The 25,131-nt window shown below is 34.6% G+C and overlaps 3 protein-coding genes across 3 annotated transcripts; 2 read left to right on the forward strand and 1 right to left on the reverse strand.

The window, feature by feature from the left end:
* Positions 1-1,415: 1,415 nt before the first annotated feature.
* LOC109800094 (alkane hydroxylase MAH1) lies at positions 1,416-3,237 on the reverse strand. The gene has a single exon (XM_020360786.2). The coding sequence runs from the start codon at positions 3,170-3,172 to the stop codon at positions 1,655-1,657; it is 1,518 nt and encodes a 505-aa protein (XP_020216375.1). The 5' UTR covers positions 3,173-3,237; the 3' UTR covers positions 1,416-1,654.
* A 4,215-nt stretch (positions 3,238-7,452) lies between these two features.
* LOC109800292 (uncharacterized) lies at positions 7,453-13,786 on the forward strand. The gene is made up of 9 exons (XM_083066739.1): positions 7,453-7,500; positions 7,613-7,737; positions 9,161-9,932; positions 10,047-10,385; positions 10,500-10,658; positions 10,776-10,869; positions 11,527-11,750; positions 13,142-13,426; positions 13,694-13,786. The coding sequence occupies exons 1-9, from the start codon at positions 7,453-7,455 to the stop codon at positions 13,784-13,786; spliced, it is 2,139 nt and encodes a 712-aa protein (XP_082922865.1).
* An 8,183-nt stretch (positions 13,787-21,969) lies between these two features.
* Positions 21,970-24,556, forward strand: LOC109800899 (Exostosin family protein). The gene is made up of 2 exons (XM_020361816.3): positions 21,970-22,665; positions 23,584-24,556. Exons 1-2 carry the CDS (start codon positions 22,095-22,097, stop codon positions 24,387-24,389), a joined length of 1,377 nt encoding a protein of 458 aa, XP_020217405.1. The 5' UTR covers positions 21,970-22,094; the 3' UTR covers positions 24,390-24,556.
* The last annotated feature ends 575 nt before the right edge of the window (positions 24,557-25,131 follow it).

Below are 25,131 nucleotides of genomic sequence, written 5' to 3' on the forward strand. Positions count from 1 at the left end.
TACGCTACTGTTCCGTTTATTACAGGAGTTGTTCCAAGCAAATTACGTCTTATTTTTCTATTTTGTTTTTAGACTTAAATATCTTTGTTCATGTAATATATTTGTTTCGGTTCCTAATTGGACACTGTTTTTAACTTTTAAGTGAATTTAACTCTCATTATATGCATGACACATCCTGACAAAACAGTAAAAAATTAACGGTGGGAAATTTTTTTTACAAAACCACAAGTTAAACAAAAACATTTTAAAGAAAATAAAAAATATTATAAACCTTAAAATATATATAATATTGTCAATTAATATAAAAAAAAAAAAAATAGTGTATATATCAGCGATATAAATTAATTTTATATTATCATTTAATTATAATTTGTCATGCATGATAAATTACTAAATTAGTTTATTTTTGTGATAACTATCTTGAAAGTTTCGTCAATCAAAATTTATCTATTATATTATATGAAGATTTTGTCACGTAGAAAAATGTAACGTGTCATCACCACATTCATTGTTTTTTCGTTTAAATGTCACAATTTTTTTTAATTTTTAATTCATAATAATATATAAATATATAGTAACTAAGGTTTTTAAAACGAGTATATATTTTGATTAAAAATCAACCTATTAAACATAATATAATATTTATATCTATCTATTAAACTTATGCTTTTACCATTGTTATATTGAACAATCATAATGGTGTATTTCTTTCTCTTTCTATTTTATACTTAGTAATTCTCAACATATTAGCAAACTTTGATAGCAATTTAACTGTGTCGTTCATATTATATTAAATGACAAATTGACTAAAATTGCTTGACAAAGATAGTAAGATCAAAGCATTTGACAATTTAAGGCTAATGGAAAAATCTAGCCTTTTTAGACGCTTAATTTTCCAAATCATCTGGATTACATGAAGTTCTACTAATTCTCTTTTTGCCATCTTGCATTGCTTGCTTCTGAAAGAGAATCTTAAAATGTTTGATCATATCAAACATGTTCTCATGCTGCTTTTACAGTTCCTATATCATGGCAACATTATGATATTGTTCGTGTGTTTTTGATAAGCATATTTATCAACCTAGAAAGATTAATTAGCCACGAGTGCTTTAGGACTTGACTCGTTGAATAGAAATAACTTTTTTCTTACTTACGGACAATTTTTAAATTTGTTTGTCAATCAAGAAAGCTATCATGATTGTCTCTCTCGAGAACTTATTGTAGTGATAGTTTGTTGGTGTTCGTAGACATGATAATCTAAAACAATAAACATACAAAAAAGAAAAAAAAAACAAAAAATACAATTTAAACATTTTTATAAAGACTTTTTCTCACTATTTTAATTAAAAAAAATAAACATAAAAGAATTTAATTATCTAATTTTAAACATTTTTAATAAAGACTTTTCCCCACTATTTTACTCAAATCAATGACTCATTTATTACAGATAAAAGGCAAGGAATACTTTGGGGGAATTTATTACTTATAATAATTTAACTGAACACAAGCCACATGCTTACATTTCCCCCCATACATTACATACCGACATAACCGTAACATTATTTAGCCATCACAAACAAGCAGTAATTTAAAAGACGTTACAAGGGACACATAAGTCAATTAAATGAAAGTTGAAGATCAGTGAATGGTTCCATCAAGTGCATCTTTCAGTAACTTTGACCTTCAAGCCATGTTTCATGCTAAGCACAACAGAAAGCCTTGGGGTTACACGATGACCATGAACCACCTGCACGTGAAACCTCCTTAGTATGGCAACTGCAACCATCTTCATTTCAGAAAAAGTAATGTCTTTCCCCACACAACTTCTAGGCCCTGCATTGAAAGATATGAACTTGTAAGATGGAACTTGTATGGTGCTTCCTCTCTCTGAAATCCACCTCTCAGGCTTAAACTCCAAGCAGTCATCACCCCATATTTGCTCCATCCTTCCCATTGAGTACAAAGAGTACAATATCATGGTATTTGGTCTAACATGTTCTCCACTAGGGAGTATATCAGGTTTTATTGGACACTTGTGATCAAAGGGAATAGAAGGATAAAGCCTCAAGGCTTCACATATAGCTCCATGCAGGTAAACTAGCTTACCAAGCTCTTCCACACTTGGGTATATTAGGGTACAGTTATCTTTGATCTCTTGAACAAGTTTAGCTTCCACCTTTGGATGAGTTGAAACAAGCCAAAACAACCAACTGAGAGCTGCACTCACTGTGCCACTTCCCCCAGCAACAAGGGTAAATGCAGTGTCTCTAAGATACTTGTCGTCTATTGGTTGACCCTTTTCAGCTGCTTCCTCAATCAGCACTCTTATTAGGTCAGAATGAGTACTAGTGTCATTGTCATCCACTTTTCTGGTGCTAATTTTCTCTTCACGTTTAGATGCAATGTTTTCTTGCAAGAATTTCTCAAAACTGTCTTTGGCCTCCTTGAACTTCTTCTCTAGACCAACTTGGAGCCGTTGCTGCAACTTCCACAAAAATCTTGGTATGATGTGCCTGCGGAATGCTACATCCTCCATCACAAGCAAAGCTTTCTCATAAGCAAAGTGTGAGAGGTTAGTAAACTTATCTGGAAGGCAATTAGGATCATGTCCAAAAGCGATGGAGCATACAGTGTCAAAGGTGAACCTCTGAAAGGCATCTTGCAAGTCCACCTCAGCTCCAGCTTTGGATGCATGGTCAAGAAATGGCACTAGGCAATTCTCCACCTTCTTCTGAACGGTTTGCTGAAGGAAGATCTTGAAGCTTTCCCTTTGAAACAGTGAAAGAAGTAGTGTCCTCTCTTGTTTCCACGCTTGGAAATCAGAGTTGAAAATCCCACCTCCTAATACGTCAAAAATCTCATTGAAATGAGGCCCTTTACCATAGTTGCTGAAATTCTTGCTTGTGATGTGGTTCACGTTCACGTGATCACTAGTGATGATAAAGCTGGAGTTTGTGAACCAGGGTCCTTCAAACATTAGTGTGCCTCCATGATTTTTCAAGAGTTGGGTTGTGAAATCGTGGATATTGGACATGTTTTGGAGAATCGCAGGTAGCATACCAACGATTGGCCAATTTGTAATGGGTACATCTCTATAATGTCTCCGCCTGATCTGGAAGAATACGACGGAGAGAATGAATGCAAATACTCCAATAAACATAACCATGTCCATTTTTTACTCAAGTTAAGGAAAATATGTCTCAAATCTTGTTTTCTGGTGGTGACATTTATACATGCAATATATCCAATATGCATTCAACATTTTGGAAGACAAGTTTGGTAAGGAACATAAAGAGCTTCAGAAATTCATTAATGTGCAGGGCCTTCTAAAACATTAATTATAGAGGCACTATATCATTAGAGGGAAAAGTTTGGTAATAGTCATAAAGATTGATTTACATTACGCGAAATAACTCTAAAAGTGACATCATTGGAGGGAAAGTTTCGTCATGATCATAAAGAGGCTCACAAATTCAGTAACCATCCTCGCAATGATTATGATTTTTGTTTTCTATTTAACGGAAAAATATACTACCTTTTTAATATTTTTATACACAAACGAATAAACACATACAATAATTTAAAATTTTCTTATTATATCTTTTAAATTTTTACTTCATATTAATATATATTAATTTATATATAAAAAACATAAATGACAATCGAAGGAATATCTTTTTAAAAGATTTAATAATAGAGTTTTTAGATATTTTTTAACTTTATATATAATTTAATTTTTATTTATTATAATTATTTATAAATTAAATTTTAATATTTTTAAAATAAATTATCAATAGATAAAAATAATATTGTGTCACAATATAAATTATGTATTATAAATCTAAAATATAATTTATATATTTAAAAATATATATTTATACAATTTTTTTAATATAATTTATATATTCAAACATAATATTTATTTATATACATAATTTATTTTAAATTTTAGTTCTATATAATAAACATTTAACCTAATATATTACTTAATTGTAAATTTGTAAATTAATTAAAATTGAAATAAAAACAAGAGTATAGTCGATAAAAAAATAATATTATTTAAATTTTTAAAATGATAACTAAATAAAAATAAAATTCTTCTAAAAAAAATTAAAAAGAAATAAAGGAGTGTAATAAATGTTTGACGCAACTATCAGTATTACCATACATTTATATGCTAAGCGATCGAAGATTATTTCATTTTTGTAATTGTAGTTAGATTTTTATCTAATGGAGAAAATTTAAAAATTATAAGAACCAAATTTGTGAGGACTAAAATGAAAATAAATAAAATTTAAGAGGATTAAAATAAAAATAGTTAAATTTTGGGAGAATAAAATAAAAAATAGCTAAAATTTTATAAGTTAACACTATAAAAAAATTTATTATCACCAATAATTATTTAACAATAATAAATTAATTACCTCTATTTTATTATCTAATAAAATATTAATGACTAATATATAATGACTACTAAAAATGTATTTACATCACACTAAAATTTATGATTAATTAACGACAATTATTTATTAAAAAAAATTTAAGTCACATTGACTAGAAATAAAATAATTAAAAAGTATATGAGTGGATGATAACTCTCACCTTACAAGTTTATTTTGTAGGGTTAGGTTGGACCTATAACTTACCATTCTAAGTTGATATTAGATTACTCACCATTATCAAACTCAATAATACTAAACTTGAGGGGGTGTATTAGGAAAAACTCAAATTTTACATTGACTATAGATAAAAATAATTAATTAAGAGATAAGACAATTAAAAAAATAAGAAAATTAAAAAATATAAGTAGAGGACAATCCTCATCTTATAAGTCTCACATTGACTAAAGATAAGGTAATTAAAGAGTATTTGTAGTCATCTTACAAGTATTACATCGACAGTAATTAAAGAGTGTTATGAATTATTTATTAAACTTTTAGTAGCAATAACAAAGAAATATTAAATACCAGTTAAAAATGTCACAAAAATCACTGCATACAATGGTTAATGTAGAAATGCTAATAAAAGATTTTACAATAATTTTTATTACCACTAAAAATCATATTAAATGTCACTAAAAAATCATTTTATTGTAATGTAAATTTATAAAGTTTAAACCTTAATTTTTTACTTACCAATTAAAAAATTAAATCTTAAACAAAATTTCATAAAAGTCATGTACTAATGTAATTATCTTATTTGTTGGGAGGGAAATATAACAAATGAAAAAAAAATACAAAACAAACAAAGATAAATTTGAATAATTGTATCATTGTATGACTTTTAAGGTGTGCCTTTAATTGGTATTATATTTTTACTAGTAACAAAGACATTATTTATTTATTTATTTATTTATTTATTTATTTATTATTCTTTAATAGTGAATTTATTGTATTTAAAAGTTTAAATTTTATAATTTTTGCTTCAATAAATCTTATAAAATAATATTATATTTTTTCTTATCCTCTTAACTTTAGTTACTTTCATTTTGATTTCTTCAAATTTTAATTATTTTTATTTTAATCCTTCTAAATTTTGACTTTTTTTTTCTTTCAAACATTAGTCCTATAATTCTATGACTTTTCTATTTTGGACGTTATAATTTTTTTTTATAACTTTTCTCTGTTAAAATTAAAGGGTCAACATGAAGAAATTAAAGGTCAATCTAACACAAATGATGAAAACGAAACAAAAAAAGTTACAATAATAAAATTGAAAAAAAAAATAAAAACAAAATCCCTCAATTTTACATGAAAACAATATATTTAAGTCAAAATAAATATATAGGTAAAATTTCATATATTATTTTATGCAACAATAAAATTTTCTTATTACATCTTTTTAATTTTTACTTCATAAATATATATATATATAACATAAATGACAATCGAATGAATATCTTTTTAAAAATATTTAATAATAGAGATTTTAAATGTTTTTAACTTTATATCTAATTTAATTTTTATTTATTATAATTATTTATAAATTAAATTTTAATATTTTTAAAATAAATTATTAATAGATAAAAATAATATTGTGTTACACAATTTGTTGAAAAATTAAATCAAATTCAACCATATACACTCTGAAGAAGAATTAAAAGCAGTGACATGCATGGATACCTAATGGGGACACAAAATTTAAAACAATAGAAAGGACAACAAAAAAGACAATAAGATGCAACGATCAATGTGGAGCACATACATGAAATAATAGAGAAATATTGTCCATATTGTTGTATCATTCGCATGTCATTGTAAATATTACTATATTTTACCGACATTGAAACTTTCTCACACTTAATTAATTGGGAATATCTATATTGTTTTAGTTGAATTAACAATTGTTACAAAATTGCGACTTCTAATCTAACTGCATGTGATCATTTTTAAGAAGTCCTTCCTTTTTGTCCTTTATAAGCTGTGTCCTGTCCACTTTTTTCCAAACAAAAAATAAATGGAAATTTCTGTGATTATTAGCAACTCCTTCATTTTGACATTTAAAAGTTGTCTCAACCCTTTTTATAAAAATAAAATAAAATATATAAGATATTGATGGCTTATCTTGTATTATTAATTATTAATTTTCCTTCTCCGAAGCGGGATTGAATATTTTTTAATAAGAAATTATGGTTTTTTAATTTTATTTATAAGAGTAAAGTGATACTTAAAGTATTTATACAGTAAAAGTTATAATTATTAATTTTTCAATTTATAATACATTATTACTATTATTATAGTCTAGAGGGTATCTAGGTTTTGTTTTAGGCGATCAATCAAAACCAAAACTTAAGAGTATAATTTGTCTTTTTTTATTAAGGTTAGGATTTTTATATTTAACTACTATGAGTTTATGCATGTTGAGAATCTCAGGATTTGATAGGAGATTATTAATTATCATGATCTTTGACTAATAAGATTTTATCTCGAATATGGATTTTAAATTGGATTTATTCTGATATCTCTGGACTGAGATATGTATGGGTTGATAAATTGCAACATTTTAGATACATCCCTCTCAACTCAATATTTGGGGTACTCGGCCCAACTTCACGATAAACCCATCTTCGAATATATTCGAGATGGTACAATTATAATTATTAGTGTGTACAATATGTGAGACCCCCCTTTTCTTTTCTTTCTTTTTCTCTCCCCGACACTCTCCTCTCACTCACTCTCATTCCCACTCTTTCATTCCTTTTTGCCCCCCCTCATTGATTTCTCCTTGTTGTCTCAAGGTGCTGATTCTTGAAGGTTTGGGTTGCTGTGGCTGTGGACATTCTTCCCTTCTCTTCCCCGCTCAAGCTCATTTCATCTTCTTCTCGTTTCTCCTTTTCCGGAAGCTAGGATTTCTTGATTTGAGGTAAGGGAAGCTAGTTGTTTTCAGGTTGATTGGCTGAAATGGGGCTCAAGGAGCTCATTGTTGTTTGTTCATTTGTTGATCTTGGCTGAAATGGAAGTAAACTTGACTATGGGGTTTTGGGGTTTTGGGTGGAATTTGGTTTTTTTGATTAAAATGGTTGCATGTGTGAAAATATAGTATTTTTGAGATGTTTGATGAAAATGTGAGCTTTTGGTGATGTTGCATGTGGATTTTCTAGCTGTTTTTGCAGGATTTGGTTAAGTTTTTCGAAGATGGAGTGTTGCTGCCGAGCCTCGCGCTGAGCGCGGTTCTTCGCGCCGGGCGCGAGACCACCTGGGGGCTCCTTTTTGACAAGCCTGTCGGGCGCAAGGATGTGTGCGCCGGGCGAGCTTGAGAAGGTGAGCCTCTGGTTGGCCCACGCCAGGCGGGTCAAGGATCGCGCCGAGCGCGTAGGCAGTGTGTGACTTGTTTTTGGGTGGTGGTTCTGCGCTGAGCGCGACCCTAGTCGCGCTAGGCGCGAGACTCCTTGGGAGTCTCTGCCAGGATGGCGCTGGGCGCAATTCAAATTGCGCTGGGTGCGAGACCAAGGGAAGGTCTCTGCCTTCCCCGTGCTGGGCGCGACCATGGGTGCGCCGGGCGCGTATTAGGATGTTGACTTAATGTGTTATTAGCTGTTAAACTCTGCTAAAATTGTTGAGAGAGGTTGTTTTATGCTGAACTAAGCTAAAAATTGATGAATATGCTGAGCTGTTTAAATAAAAATGCTGATATAAGATGTTAAGCTGTAATAGATGTAATGTTGTGCTGAGCTGGGCTGCTATTGATGATTTGAATTGATGAATTATATTATCGCTATCCTCTAGAAGGATGAACTCAGTTGTGAATAGTAAGATGTGATGAATACTTTTTAGCCATACTGTATGCTGATTTGATGTGCTGTGTTGTGAGCTGTTTGGCTGTGTAGTGTTAGCTGAGTTGTCTGCTGTGTATGGCCACTATTGTAGTGTTGTTATAGTCGCTAAGTCGGTGTTGTTATTGCCTCTTTGCGGTGCTGTTATAGACACTTGAGTGGTGCTGTTATTGCTGCTACGCAGTACTGATAATGCCGCTTCGCGGTGCTGATATTGTTGAAAGTTGTGTTATAATATAAGTTGTAGCTGCTTATTATTACCCTGTTATTTGTATGTTGATTTCTTTTCACTAGCTTACCCTTTTGTTGTCTCCATGATGTTTGGGCTGCGATGATCATACTATGTATGGGAGCAGAGCAGGGATAGGTTGGTGGCTAGTGGTGAGTCTTCAGCGGACCGGCAGAGCTGATCTCTTTTGTGATTGTTTTGTGGTTGAGCTACTTGGGGTAGTAGCAATTGATTGTATTTTTGTACACTTTAACTCTATCCATATTGGATCATGTATATGTATATATTCTAGACCCTATATGTATACACTTGTTCTTTTCTGTGTGGGGTTTCTAGTGTGTTGTGCCGTGTGTAGTGACCAGCCGGGTCGTTACACTTTAGTGATATCAGAGCAGTTTGAGTCTAGTGGACACTCTTTGGGGGTGGTTCCTTTTAGGCTTTTGTTGTGTTGAGCTCTGTGTAGCGCTATTTTGCTATGTTGTTTGCTGTGCTGATTGCCGTGATGATTTGTTGTGCTGATTGATTGTTGTTTGGTTTAGTTATTGTGTACTGAAGATGCTGTTACTTTTGTAGACAATGACTAGAACCAACGAGCAGATAGCCCGTGCCATAGAGATGATGGTTATGGCTATGCAATAGCAAAATGCCTATTTTTCTAGGGCGGAGGCTGAGAGAGCTGCAGCTGGTGCAGCAAGGCCCACGGGGTCACAAGAGATCCGGGATCTTGCTGAATTCTGGAAATGCCATCCTCCACAGTTCACGGGGGATGCAGATCCAGAGGCAGTTGACCGATGGATATGTGAGTTGGAGAAGATCTTTGCTGTTCTGGGATGTTCTCCGGAGAAGAGGCTGACATATGCTGTGTATATGCTTGTGGGAGAGGCTGAACATTGGTGGAGGGGCACTTATCAGATGCTTGCTGCTAGAGGAGTTACAGTTGATTGGGAGTGCTTCAGGACAGTGTTCATGGAGAAGTACTTTCCTGAGAGTGTGAGGCACGCCAAGGAGGCTGAGTTTATGCGACTGCATCAGGGAGGGATGACAATTTCGGAGTATGCGATGAGATTCGAGCACCTAGCTCATTTTTATTCGCAAGGTATAGCTGAGGCCTGGAAATGCAGGAAGTTTGTTGATGGACTGAGATATGAGCTGAAGAGGGTGGTGGTGCCTCTGGCCATCACCGAGTTTCCGGCCTTAGTGGAGAAGGCGAAGGTTGTTGAGCGGTTGGAAGGAGGTAACCATGCTGTGAAGACTGTTGAGGGGCCATCTGGGTCCAAGAGAGGTGGGAATCAGAGGAAGCCATATGATAGGCCCCAACCACAGCAAGGGGGTTCTGTCATTAGGCAACCTTCTGGTGCTGCTGGTGGAGGTAGACAGGGTGGAGGTGCCACTCTGAGATGTTACAGGTGTGTTGGGCCCCATTTTGTCAGGGTTTGTCCGCACATAGAGAGCCGTTGTTTCAGATGTCATCAGATGGGTCACGAGTCGGCCAACTGTCCTGCTAGGAACAGACTAGAAAGGAGTACTCAGAGGAGTGATGTGTAGAGGGCTGATACTCAGAGGAGTAGTGTGCAGAGAGCTGATACTCAGAAGGGTGACAGACCCACTACCGCTGGTAGGGTATTTGCTTTGACGGGTGCTGAGGCTTCGACTTCTTCTGACCTTGTGAAGAGGAAGGGCAAAGCTGCTGGTAAGGATGTGATGATTCTTTTTTATTCTGGTGTTTCACATTCCTTTATATCTTATGCATGTTCTGCTATGTTGGGTGTGCCTGTGTGCGATTTGGGGTTGAGACTTCTAGTGTCGACGCCCGCTTCTGCTTCGGTAGTTGCTTCTGAGTTGTGTGCTGGTTGTCCGATTGTGGTGAATGAGAAGAAGTATAAGGTGAACTTGATTTGTTTACCTTTAGTGGATATTGACATAATCTTAGGGATGGATTGGTTGTCTGCAAATCGCATTCTTATAGATTGTGCCAATAGGAGGTTAAGTTTTCCTCAGGTGGAGGATGAGCTGTTGATCTCAGCTAGCCAAGCTGAGTCATTGCTGAGAGATGGAGCAGAATGTTGTCTTCTACTTGCTGCTATGAGTGTGGAGACCGAGAGGGTCTTAGCGGATATTGGTGTAGTAAGGGATTTTGCTGAGGTGTTCCCGGATGAGGTGTCTGGGTTGCCTCCTATTAGGGAGATGGAGTTTGGCATTGACTTGGTTCCAGGTGCGGGACCAGGGTCGGTGGCTCCCTATAGGATGGCTCCTGCTGAGCTGGTTGAGCTGAAGGGTCAGTTGGAGGACCTGTTGGAAAAGCAGCTGGTGCGGCTGAGTGTTTCGCCGTGGGGTGCTCCGGTGTTATTGGTAAGGAAGAAAGATGGAGGTAGTCGACTGTGTGTTGATTACCGGCAGCTAAACAAGTTGACCATTAAGAACAAATATCCACTTCCCCGGATAGATGACTTAATGGATCAATTGAGGGGAGCATCGGTGTTTTCTAAGATTGACTTGAGGTCAGGCTATCACCAGATTAGGGTGAAGGAGGGTGACATACCGAAGACTGCTTTCAGGACTAGGTATGGTCACTATGAATATGTTGTGATGCCGTTCGGTGTGACCAACGCCCCCGCAGTGTTCATGGACTACATGAACAGGATCTTCCGGCCGTTCTTGGATAAGTTTGTTGTGGTGTTCATTGATGACATCTTGATTTATTCAAGGACCCGGGAAGAGCACGGTGAGCACTTGAGGACAGTGCTGGAGATTTTGAAGGCAAAGCAGCTGTATGCTAAGCTTTCAAAATGCGAGTTCTGGTTGGATGAGGTGAAGTTCTTGGGACATGTGATCTCAGCTGAGGGGATTGTTGTTGATCCGGCTAAGGTGGAGTCGGTGTTACAGTGGGAGCGTCCAAGGACTGTCACGGATATTAGGAGTTTTGTGGGTTTGGTGGGTTACTGTAGGAGGTTCATTGAAGGATTCTCTAAGATAGTAGCGCCTCTAACCTAGCTGACACGGAAGGAGCAGTCGTTCATCTGGACAGATGCTTGTGAGCGGAGCTTTGATGAGCTGAAGCGGAGATTGACTACTTCTCTTGTGTTGGTATTGCCAGATTTTGGTGAGCCTTTTGATGTGTACTGTGATGCTTCTCACCAGGGTCTGGGGTGTGTGTTGATGCAAAACAGGAGAGTGGTGGTGTATGCTTCAAGGCAACTGAAGAATCATGAAAGGATTTATCCTACTCATGACCTGGAATTAGCAACTGTGGTGTTTGCCTTGAAGATATGGAGGCATTACTTGTATGGTGCTCGGTTCAGTGTCTTCAGTGATCACAAGAGTCTGAAGTACTTGTTTGATCAGAAGGAGTTGAACATGAGGCAAAGGCGGTGGATGGAGTTTCTGAAGGATTATGACTTTCAGTTGATGTATCATCCGGGCAAGGCCAATGTGGTGGCAGATGCGCTGAGTAGGAAATCCATCCACATGTCGAGTATGATGATGAAGGAGCTGGAGCTGGTTGAGGAGTTCAGAGATTTGAATCTCTGTGTGGAGTTAGCTCAGGATCACATTAGTTGTGGGATGATTACCATAACTAATGAGTTCTTGAGGCAGGTTGGACTCAAGCAGTTGCAAGACGTTGAGCCGACGAAGCTTCTTGGTTTGTTGGGTACCGAGAAGGCTATTGGTTTTGAGCTGGGAGAAGATGGAATCTTGAGGTTTAAGGGCAGAATTTGCCTACCTCAGGATGCCGAGCTGAAGAGAGCTGTGTTGGAGGAAGGCCACAAGAGCAGGCTTAGCATACATCCGGGTATGACTAAGATGTACCAAGACCTTAAGAAGACTTTCTGGTGGTCTGGTATGAAGAGGGAAATAGCTGAGTATGTGGCGGCCTGTCTGACTTGTCAGAAGGTGAAGGTTGAGCATTAGAAGCTGAGTGGGTTGATGTAGTAGATTGAGATTCCCGAGTGGAAATGGGATAGCATTACTATGGATTTTATTGTGGGGTTGCCTAGGTCAGCTAGGAATAGTGATGTTATCTGGGTGATTGTTGACCGGTTGACCAAGTGTGCGCATTTCTTGCCTGTCAACATCAAGTGGTCCTTGGAGAAGCTGACACAGTTGTATGTGAAGGAGATAGTACGGTTGCATGGGGTGCCTTCTAGTATTATTTCTGACCAAGATCCGAGGTTCACTTCTAGATTTTGGAAAAGTCTACATCAAGCCCTAGGCACGAAGCTGAAGTTGAGTTCTGCTTATCATCTACAGACGGATGGTCAGTCAGAGAGGACAATCCAGTCCTTGGAGGATCTGCTGAGGGCTTGTGTGTTAGAACACTTGGGTAGCTGGGAGGAGGTCCTACCGCTGGTGGAGTTTACTTATAACAACAGTTTTTATACTAGCATTGGGATGGCGCCATATGAAGCCTTGTATGGCAAGAGATGTAGGACTCCTCTGTGCTGGTATCAGGATGGTGAGACAGTGGTTGTGGGACCGGAGCTGATCTTACAGACTATTGAGAAAGTGAAGATGATTCAGGAGAGGATGAAGACTGCTCAGAGTAGGCAGAAATCATATGCTGATAAAAGGCGTAAGCCTTTGGAGTTTGCCGAAGGGGAGCATGTGTTTCTAAAGGTGACTCCGACTTCCGGTGTGGGTAGAGTGCTGAAGGCAAGGAAGTTGACACCGAGGTTTGTGGGTCCCCATCAGATCATACAGCATGTAGGTCTAGTTGCTTACCGGTTGGCCTTGCCACCGTCCCTTTCAAACCTACACGATGTATTTCATGTGTCTCAACTGAGGAAGTATATATTCATGATCCTAGTCATGTGGTGGAGCTGGACGATGTACAAGTGAAGGAGAACCTGACAAATGAGAAGTTGCTAGTAGCTGTAGTGGATCATAAGCTGAAGGAGCTGAGGGGCAAGTCCATTGCTCTGGTGAAGGTACTATGGGATGCAGCTACCGGTGAGGCTACTTGGGAAGTGAAGCAGCAGTGCAGGGAGCGGTACCCATTTCTTTTCCCAAGTAAGTCTGTTTTCAGGGACGAAAACTCTTGTTGTTGGGGAGGTTGTGAGACACCCCTTTTCTTTTCTTTCTTTTTCTCTCCCCGACACTCTCCTCTCACTCACTCTCATTCCCACTCTTTCATTCCTTTCCCCCCCCCCCCTCATTGATTTCTCCTTGCTGTCTCAAGGTGCTGATTCTTGAAGGTTTGGGTTGCTGTGGCTGTGGACATTCTTCCCTTCTCTTCCCCGCTCAAGCTCATTTCATCTTCTACTCGTTTCTCCTTTTTCGGAAGCTAGGATTTCTTGATTTGAGGTAAGGGAAGCTAGTTGTCTTCAAGTTGATTGGCTGAAATGGGGCTCAAGGAGCTCATTGTTGGGGTTCATTTGTTGATCTTGGCTGAAATGGAAGTAAACTTGACTATGGGGTTTTGGGTGGAATTTGGTTTTTTTGATTTTAATGGTCGCATGTGTGAAAAGATAGTATTTTTGAGATGTTTGATGAAAATGTGAGCTTTTGGTGGTGTTGCATGTGGATTTTCTAGCTGTTTTTGCAGGATTTGGTTAAGTTTTTCGAAGATAGAGTGTTGTTGCCGAGCCTCGCACTGAGCGCGGTTCTTCGCGCCGGGCGCGAGACCACCTGGGGGCTCCTTTTTGACATGCCCGTCGGGCGCAAGGATGTGTGCACCGGGCGAGCTTGAGAAGGTGAGCCTCTGGTTAGCCCACGCCGGGCGGGTCAAGGATAGCGCCGAGCGCGCAGGCATTATGTGACTTGTTTTTGGGTGGTGGTTCTGCGCTGAGCGCGACCCTAGTCGCGCTAGGCGCGAGACTCCTTGGGAGTCTCTGCCAGGATGGCGCTGGGCGCAATTCAAATTGCGCTGGGCGCGATACCAAGGGGAGGTCTCTGCCTTCCCCGCGCTGGGCGCAGGCCTAGGCACGCTGGGCGCGTGAGACTCCATGGGGTCTCTGCCTGGCAAGCGTTGGGCGCAATTCTAAATTGCGCCAGGCGCGTGAGGGGGTCACGCTGGGCGCGAGCAGTCCTGCGTTGGGCGCAATGGCCCCTGATGCTCTCTGGGTGAGCTGCACTGGGCGCGACCATGGGTGCGCCAGGCGCGTATTAGGATGTTGACTTAATGTGTTATTAGCTATTAAACTCTGCTGAAATTGCTGAGAGAGGTTGTTTTATGCTGAACTAAGCTGAAAATTGATGAATATGCTGAGCTGTTTAAATAAAAATGCTGATATAAGATGTTAAGCTGTAATAGATGTAATGTTGTGCTGAGCTGGGCTGCTATTGATGATTTGAATTGATGAATTATGTTATCTCTATGCTCTAGAAGGATGAGTTGAGTTGTGAATAGTAAGATGTTGTGAATACTTTTTAGCCATACTGTACGCTAATTTGATGTGTTGTGCTGTGAGCTGTTTGGCTGTGTAGTGTTAGCTGAGCTGTATGCTGTGTATGGCCAATATTGTGGTGTTGTTATAGCCGCTAAGTCGGTGCTGTTATAGCCACTTGAGTGGTGCTGTTATTGCTGCTACGCAGTGCTGATAATGCTGCTTCGCGGTGCTGATATTGTTGAAAGCTGTGTTATAGTATAAGTTGTAGCTTCTTGTTATTACCCTGTTATTTGTATGTTGATTTCTTTTCACTAGCTTACCCGTTTGTTGTCTCCATGATGTTTGGGCTGCGATGATCATACTATGTGTGGGAGCAGAGCAGGGATAGGTTTGTGGCTAGTGGTGAGTCTTCAGCGGACCGACGGAGCTGATCTCTTTTGTGATTGTTTTGTTGTTGAGCTACTTGGGGTAGTAGCACTTGATTGTATTTTTGTACACTTTAACTCTATCCAGATTGGATCATGTATATGTATATATTCTAGACCCTATATGTATACACTTGTTCTTTTCTGTGTGGGGTTTCTAGTGTGCTGTGCCGCGTGTAGTGACCAGCCGGGTCGTTACACAATACCAATAATCAACTTAGAATTTTTATATGTAACACCTTATAATGTATTTTTCTTTTTAGATATTTATAAAATTAAATTCAATCATTTTATTATTATTATTATTTTTTGGATTAGATATGTTGTTAGCTTTAATTTTTTTAAAATTTAATTTTTAGTCTTTAAACAAAAAATTGATTGATCTTTAATCCTTAACTTTTTATTCATTAATATTTTTGTTTTCATTGTCAATACTACTATTAACTATGTGAAAATCATGTTGGCAGCCACATTAACTATCATATCATCGATTAATCTAACTAATTACGTGACAATTGATGGAGCCTTGGATGATGGAAACTCCATGGATTCTTCTCACAAGCTCTTTCTTGTATTCCTTGAGGATCATTCAAGGACTTGAACCAAATAAAAGAAGGAGTAGTGTTGATCCAAATGAGAACCAAGTTCCTCGGTAGAAGGAGCCTAAGCCTAAAGCTACAAAAAGGATAGCTCAAGGCAATTTAGAGAATAACTCTCACAAGGGACTTTTGACTAGGGAGAGAATTGCTAAAGAATGCTCTCATATATTGCTCAAAAGTATGAAATTACACACCTAACTGGATATATATAGGCAGAATGAAGTGTGTGGAGGAAGCCAGCTTAACCTAAGGTTACTCTAAACCATGGTATGGTTTAGATTAATCTTAGGTGCCAAATTTAAATTCAAAAACTTAAATTTGGACCGACCAAACCCTCATTCATGTGCTACCATGTGCATGCTTCATTTAAATATGATTTAAAATGCATTTGGGTTGCATTTGAAGCATGCAATGTGCACCAATCCACATGGTCGGTCACATGGTCCCAAATGCAACTCAATGTAATCTAAATTACATGGTAATGAAGTTGCACATGCACATGTTCAATTCTAAACCTAGAATGGCCGAAATACATGGCCTAAACTAAACCTACCCTACTTGGCCACAATACAAAGCCCATAACCAAAATTACAAGTCCAGATGGGTTAGACCTAATCTACATGGGCTTTAGTCATAACCCAACTAAAGAGCACCATGGATTTTTCCTTTGTGTTAGCCCACTCCTCCTCCAACCTTTGGACCATAGACCTAGTAACTTGGCCCACGGGCCTCCATTAACAACCATGTGTATTTTTTTAAAAATTATATTTTTAGTCTCTAATCTTTTTATGAAATTCATTTTTAGTCTCTCATCATTTTGACTAGATTTATTCCCTTATTTTTCATGAAATTCATTTTTAAACCATAAATAATTTTGTTGACTAGTCTTAAACTTTCAACTATTGTTTGTCATTATGATAATCTTTCAACTTAATCTTTTAACAATTGTCATTGTTAAACAATGATGCGATAACTATGTGACTTACCATGTGGTAGAGTTGTCAAAGTGAGTTAACCTGATTCACCTTATTCACATAGGCTGGCTCACCACAATTTAGCAAAAAAAACTTAAGTCAACTTAACCTAACTCACATTTTGACAAGCCACAAAGTAGTTAATTTGGCTTAGCATATCATGAGTTGGTGGGTTAAACGAATTAGTTTGCCAAAAATAAAAAATAGAATTTAAACATTATTTCAACTTTTATTTGCGACAAAATATTATAACAATTAAGCATTTATATATAAAAATTTAATTTGTATTTGAGGCTTAAAGGCCATAAGAGATGTAGTAAGAAAATAAACAATTCATAATACATTGAAAAACGTTGTTGTCACCTCGCTCTCTTATGACACCCTCTACTTCACATACTCATACTCTTAAATACTAACAAAACAAAAAGAACCTTATCTAATTAAAATTCGATTTGAAATAAATAAATAGTTCGTAAAATGTCTCCAAGGATAAAGGATTCACATTTGGTTCAAAATAGAACAAGTTCAAAATATAAATGTCTCCAAAATAATGACTAGACCATAATGGTTGTTCAAAAAAATGATACAAAATCCAATGACAAACGTTGTTCTTAAACAAGGTGAAATAAACCAAGTAAATAGAATAACAAAACTTAAAGCTATGAACCTTGATGTCGCATCCTATCAAAGTTTTACCTATAAACATGCTAATTAAGACCTAAGCCTCAACATTAGCACCATTGTCTGTCATCCATATGACCTTTTGCAAAACATACATAAAAACAAGTAGACAAGGGAAGTAAGATACGTCTCACTCTATCAATGTGAGATAAGGTCGAGTAGTCATACACATAACATAGCATACAACATGTACAACTAAATTGAGAATGTAAATAATATATCAAAGTTACTAGTAATAACAAAGGTGCATCAATGTAAATAATCATGAGCAATTATAGTTTACACACTCAATACAATTGGACATAAACTTGTCCAAATCTTCATTATCAAATTTCTTGCAAAGATTTATCAAGTGATTTATAAGGCATGTAAAACATTTTTGAAATCACATATATTTCACCTTGTTTTATATGCAACAATTGATATTCTCTAACTAGTGGGTACTTCTTAGATCTCTTAACATCACTAGCTATCTCATGTGTCAATTGAAAAAGTTCTCATATTTTCTTAGAAGAACTACATTGTGACACTCTAAAGATTTCATTAACTAATAATGCAGATGTGATAATATTCTTTTTCTAAAGTCATATTGTGCTATTTTCTTTTCATTATCACTCCACTCACTCCAATGTTTTTCTTTTTTCTCACATTTTTTTTCACTTATAGGTAAATGGGGTTCATTTTCAACAACATCCCAAATGGCTATATCAATTGTTTCAAAATGAAAATTTTTATTCTAATTTTTCAATACACATAATTTTCACCATTGAAAACAAGAGGTCTATGTATTAAATTACCTTCACCATAAGGTAAAGTTTTTTCAACCATTTTTCACAAACTTGATTCATTTTCAAGAACAAGCTCTAAATACTAATTGTTAGAAAAGATGGTTGATCCAAGAGGGGGAAGGTGAATTGGATTTTAATAATTCTTCTTAACTTCCTTGGATGAAAACTTTTCTAAAGACCTTCCATTTGAACTAATTGATTTTTAACCAAAGTGAAATGGACAGTTGACAACACTTATTAATGCAAGTCAAATTTTTAATTACCCTACATGCAATAGTCAAGATATAAGAAATATATTAACAAGCATGTAATCAGATTAACAAGAAAGAAATTTCAAGTTAAAGGGTAAGAGAAACTTGCACAACAATCTATACTGGTTTAACCACTTTCACTAGTAACCTACATCCATTCCCCAATCAACTTGATTGAGTATTTCCACTATTTTTTAATTTTTAAAAATTTACAATTATACAACCACGTGCAAAACATTTTAGCAAATTAAAGAAACTACTTCTTGAACCCCAAAAAGCAAACTTGTAGCACCCCACTACAAGATACCCACCTTTCTTGAGAACCTATTCAAGAATTCATCTACCTTGAGATACCTACCCAAGTAAAAAAAAAAAGATTAAGGAAATATATCACCTGAAGTACAAAATAAAATAAATAGGTGTATCAAGACTAAACAACTTAGCCACCATCCTTCAAGTAGACGATGATGACAATTCATTCTCTTGATTCATGCTAGGGTTTCCACAAAGGGTTTCAAACCTCTCTTTAAGAGCTCACTCAATTATCAATTTTGAAAAGTTTTTTTTTTCTTCTTCAAATTCTGAGAATTAAAAACATTATATAAAATTTTCTCACTAAAATAATTGATTATTGTTATGAATAATCAATTATTTCTTAATATAATCAATTATTCTAGAAGTTCATTTATGAAATAATCAATTATTTATATAAATAATTAATTATTATAAATGTTTTTCAAGTCACCGAAAATAGAACAAATAATTAATTATTACTAGAGATAATCAATTATTTTGAGTAAAATTTTTCCTACAATTTCATTCCATAATTAGTTGAAATTAACTTATAAATAAAATCTTATTATTAATGTTATTATAATCCTTTTATTGATTAAAAGTTAGTCAACTAATTTGTCTCCTAATTTGGCCTAACTTTTTTTTTTGGAGGAAAAGTTGTTTCAACCATAGTATTAAAAATCGGACCGTTCATCAAACTGGTTAGGATACTAGATCAGTAGGTCAAAGGTTGAATCGATGGATTACTAATTGAATTGTATGATCCAGTTTTTATTAATTTAAAAAAAATATTCATGTTAAATATATTTTATACTTATAAATTTTAATAAATTCATATCCTATGTAAATTTTTAATTTCCATCTTATTTAAAATTATCTTTATTTTTATTTTATATATATAAAGAAATACATAAAAAATTACATGTTAAACCGTATATTAATACAAATTAAAAATATAAATAATATGTACATACATAATATACTTGCAATTGATATACAAAATAATATATGTAATATCTACATAGATATTATATTATTAAATATATAATATAAAATTAATAATATACTATGAAAGTTATTTAAGTTACATATATTACAAACAAATACATTAGAACAAGTAGTCATTGTTATGTTTAATAAGACTCTTTGTTCTTTTATTAATACTACAATAAATGTTACATATAGTGACATACAAAAAGTGTCACTATAAGTATAATATATGTAGGTATATATCTATTTGGCATATAGCTACACACAATTTTAGTGTTGACTTTGAATGAGATTTAACAACATATTTTATGTGTCACTATAGCTTATACCCACACTTTTTAACAATATATCAACATATATTATATTTATTGTGTAGGTAAAAGTAGTTTTTAGTGACACATATTGTGTCACTATAGGATGTGTGTCACTACATGACAATTTTCTTGTAGTAGGATTCAATTAATTCTCATTGTTATTTTTGTGGTCCCTTAAAAAATAAAAAAATTTGTGATTGAACCGGTTTGACCCACCGGTTCTCTAGTCAAACCGAAAAATTGACCAGTTCACTCTGATTTGAAACGGGTCAAATGCATAACCAATACAACTCAAGACTCAAAATGATCCAATCCAATCCAGTTTTTAAAACATTAGTTTCAACATTAGCTACTTTATATAATAAGATAATATATATATATATATATATATATATATATATATATATGATTGAAATTTTTTTTATCAACAAAACTATTAAATAATATTTTTTAAAATTTTGTGCGAAAAAAATGATTATATTTTCAATTTCTTTATCAATAAAACTATGAAGACAATGTTAATTGAGATTATTAATACTCTAAAATCTGTTGCAATAACTTGATCAATAAAAATTTATTTAAAATTAAATAAGTGTAGTGAATATTTGACCAGATTTTTATAATTATTTTTGTCTATAATTTTATTCCATAATTAATTGTAATTAATTTATAAATAATATCTTATTGTTATTGTATTTATAATTATTTAATTGAGTAAAAATTCACTTAATTGTTTTCCAAATTGGATGAACTTTTTAGGAGAGAGAATTTGTTCAAACTTTGACGACTGTATATGATAAGATTTATGATTGATTGATTTATAAATAAAATCTTATTGATAATGTATTTACCATCCGTTTATTAGAGTAAAAAATAGTTGACCAAATTTGGGCGAACTTTTTTTAGGGAGAAAAGTTGTTCCAATGTTAACAACTTTATATAATATGATAAGAGAAATTTTTTTTAATAATTTCATTGCAGAACTAATTTTAATTAATTTATAAATAAAATCTTATTATTAATGTAATCATAATTTTTTTATTAATTAAAAAATAGTCAACTGATTTTGCTCCTAATTTAACTTGACTTTTAGGGGGAAATTTTATTTAAATATTAATAATTTTATATAACAAGAAAAGATTTATAATTTTGATATCAAATTTCATATTTTGTAAATTTTGCCTATAATTAATTTTATTTCATAATTAATTATAATTATTTTATAAATAAAATATTATTAATAATTGACTGAATTATCTTTTAATTTGGACAAACTATATTGAGGAAAAAAATGTTTTAGCATTAACAATTATTTATAATAAAATTTCATTTTAACGGTCTTTCATTCTGTGGGACTAATGTATTAATTAGTGGATATAAAAATTAACAATGCTAATATTATCTTTGGAAAAAAATTTCAGCCACCTAACAGCTTATTTATATATAATTCAAAAGTATATAACTATATAAATTATTCCATTGTAACAGTCTTTTATTCAAGAGGACTATTGAATGTATTAATTAACGGATATAAATATTTATAATACTAAATTAATTAGCTAGCCTGGGAATTTATTTTTCTTAGTCACCTAATTAACAACTTTTATATAATATATATATAATAATTCAAAAGCATATAACTAAATTAGTCCACGTGTAAAAAAAAAACAAAATTATTCTGTTGTAACATTCTTTCATTAAGTGGACTTGAATGCAATAATTAATAAATTATAAATATTATATAACACTAAAATTAGCCTGGGAATTTATTTTCAGTGACCTAACAACTTTTATTGTTATGTTATTACTAGTGAACCAGCCAGCATCTTCCAAGCTGTCCCTAGCTACTTTCTTTCTTGACCTACGACTTCCGTGTCCTTGTTAATGAACTTCTCACCTGCTTAAGACTAATACCAATCAGTGTTCATCTGAAAACAACAACCACTTCTCCATGTTGTTCCGAAAGCCATCACCAACTCCCCCACTACACTCTCTACCCTCCACAACAAGCTTCTCAAAAACCAAAGACCCCCACAACAACAACAACAAATTAAGGTACACCCTCTTCTCATGCCTCATCCTTGCTTCATGGATCCTCTTTCTTCATCACCACACTCGGATCCCACCTTCCACTGACACATGCCACGGATCAGGACCCTTGTTCTACATCCACACACTTCCCTCGCGCTTCAACCTAGGGCTCCTCCAACGTTGCCACAAGCTAAACGTGTACACCAACATGTGCCCCCATGTCGCTAACAACGGCCTAGGCCAACCCCTTTCCACCCCTTCGTGGTACGCCACGCACCAATTCATAGCGGAAATGATCGTCCACGCACGCCTCCAGAATCACCCGTGTCGCACGTGGGACCCCCACGCCGCGCTTTTGTTCTACGTCCCCTTCTACGGCGGCCTCCACGCTTCCACCATGTTCCGCGAACCCAACCACACGCTTCGCGATTCCTTGGCCGTTGATTTGGTTCACTTTCTACAAAGTCAACCCTCGTGGAAGAGGAACAATGGTAAGAGAAAACTTGTTATCAATTAATAATATTAATATATAGGTCTTATTTCAGCGACTGTCTTACTTTAGTAAATACATGGTTTTAAATTACGGTTGTAGTCGCAATTGTGATCGTGGTAAACGCAGCTGGTGATGTGAAATTATTATATATTTGTATAAATATTTAGATTTTTTTTATTTATTTAAAATCTCTTTTTATTTTTTAAAAAATATATCATACACATTCTAATGTGGGAAACATGCTTTTCAGTACATTGCAACAGAAATTTGTATTACTCATGATAAGAACATATAATTTTAGAGTAGTATAAAACTATTTGTAACTTCTTTCTTATTTCTCAACATTCTTGTATTTGGGTTTGGCACCCCTAGTGCCTCCTTAATACATTTCTTTTAGCTGATAAAAAAAAAATATTCTAATGGACCATCATTAATTATTTTTTTTCTTTCATTAATATTTATGTGACTAAACTTATTAAAATAGAAGATTAAGACTTGAATCTATGTATCCACCACTATTTTCTCATAGATGTTTTGATATTATTTTTTTTTCAATTTTTATTGTTATTTTTTTAAAATTAATAACTTATTAATTTTTTTTATTTTTATCTTTAATAATTAATATATTTTTATTGAATAATATATTTATTCATTTTTAATATAATTATTTATTATTCTTCAATCACTTAAAAGATATAATAGAAAAATAAATAATAAATACTTTTAAAAATTGAAATATTAATTATTTTTTTAATTATTGTGTATAAATCTTAAATGTAAATATATATATATATATATATATATATATATATATATATTGACAAAAAACATAATGTTATAAATCTATTGTAATTATATTACAGAATTTTAACTGTAATAGTAATGTTTTAATGTCTTTTGAGTATGTGTAACGTAGGTAAGGACCATTTCGTTGCCCTGGGGAGAACCGCATGGGATTTCATGCGAGCCGAAGATGGAGCAGACTTCGGAGCGAACATCTTCCTGAAGCTGCCACCTGTCCGAAACATGTCGGTGCTAACAGTGGAGCGACAACCTTGGAAAGGCGCGAACCAATTCGGCATCCCCTACCCCTCCTACTTCCACCCCAAAACCCTAGCGGAGATGCTGACGTGGCAGAACAGCATGCGGCAGCGCGCGCGGCCCCACCTCTTCTCCTTCGTGGGCGGAACGCGGAAGGGCCTGGAGAAGGCCAAGGTCCGCGACGACATCGTGAGGCAGTGCGGCGACTCCAAACGCTGCGTTTTGGTGCGGTGCGCGAGCGGCGGCGACAGCAGGTGCCACGACCCGATGAAGGTTTTGGAGGTGATGAGTTCATCCAAGTTCTGCCTTCAGGCGGCGGGGGACTCGTTCACGCGGAGGTCATCGTTTGACTCGGTGGTGGCGGGGTGCGTGCCGGTGTTCTTCTCGGAGCACACGGCGTACACGCAGTACGCGTGGTATCTTCCGGCGGAGAGGGGTTCGTATTCGGTGTTGATCGAGGAGAGAGAGGTGGTGGAGGGGAAGAGGAGCATCGAGGAGATTCTGATGAGTGTTTCGGAGGAAGAGGTTGAGAGGATGCGCGAGGTCGTCATTGGGTTGATCCCCACCCTCACCTACGCCCACCCCAACGCCACTAACCTTGGCTTTCCGGACGTTGTAGATGTTGCGCTGCAACAACTCTCGCGCCGAGTCAAAGAGGAACAACTCATATCAATATCATAGTTTAAATAATTGGACCCCGATTAAATCGATTAGAATATTATATTAGTAGTTAAATATTGAATTGGTAGGTTATTAATTCAACTGCATGATTTAATTTTTATAAAAAAAGATATTCATGTTTAATTTTTATACTTATAAATTTTAATAAATTTATATTTCATTTTAAATTTCAACTTTTAACTTTTTTAAAATTATTTTTATTTTTATTTTATATAAAGAAATACATTAAAAAATTACATGCTAAATAATATATTAATATAAATTAAAAATATAACTAATATGTATATATATATATATAATATTTGTCATTGATATTAGAAAATAATATATATAATATCTAAATAAATATTATATTATTAAATATATAATTTAAAACTAATAATATATTATAAAAATTATTTAAATTATATATATTACAAATAAATAAGTAGTCATTATTATGTTTAATAAGATTCTTCGCTCTTTCATTAACAGAGTTTAATTCTCATTGTTATTTTTATAGTTTATGATCTCTTAAAAAAATTTAAAAAAATTGTGGTTGAATTAGTGGGTCGACTAGACTATCAGTTCCCAATTCAACCGGTCTAATCAGAATTTTAAAACACTAACCCAAATTTTAATTCAATACATTCAACTCACAAGTTTTTTTTAGGTTCAGTTTGTCCTGGACGTTTTTTCTTAATACAAGTATTTTAAAATTTTGTCATAGAAATTAATTTGGTTTGATTAGAAGTTAAATAAA

This window comes from Cajanus cajan, chromosome 11 (genome assembly GCF_000230855.2).
Source record: "Cajanus cajan strain Asha chromosome 11, NIPB_CcT2T_4, whole genome shotgun sequence".
Lineage (NCBI taxonomy): Eukaryota > Viridiplantae > Streptophyta > Magnoliopsida > Fabales > Fabaceae > Cajanus > Cajanus cajan.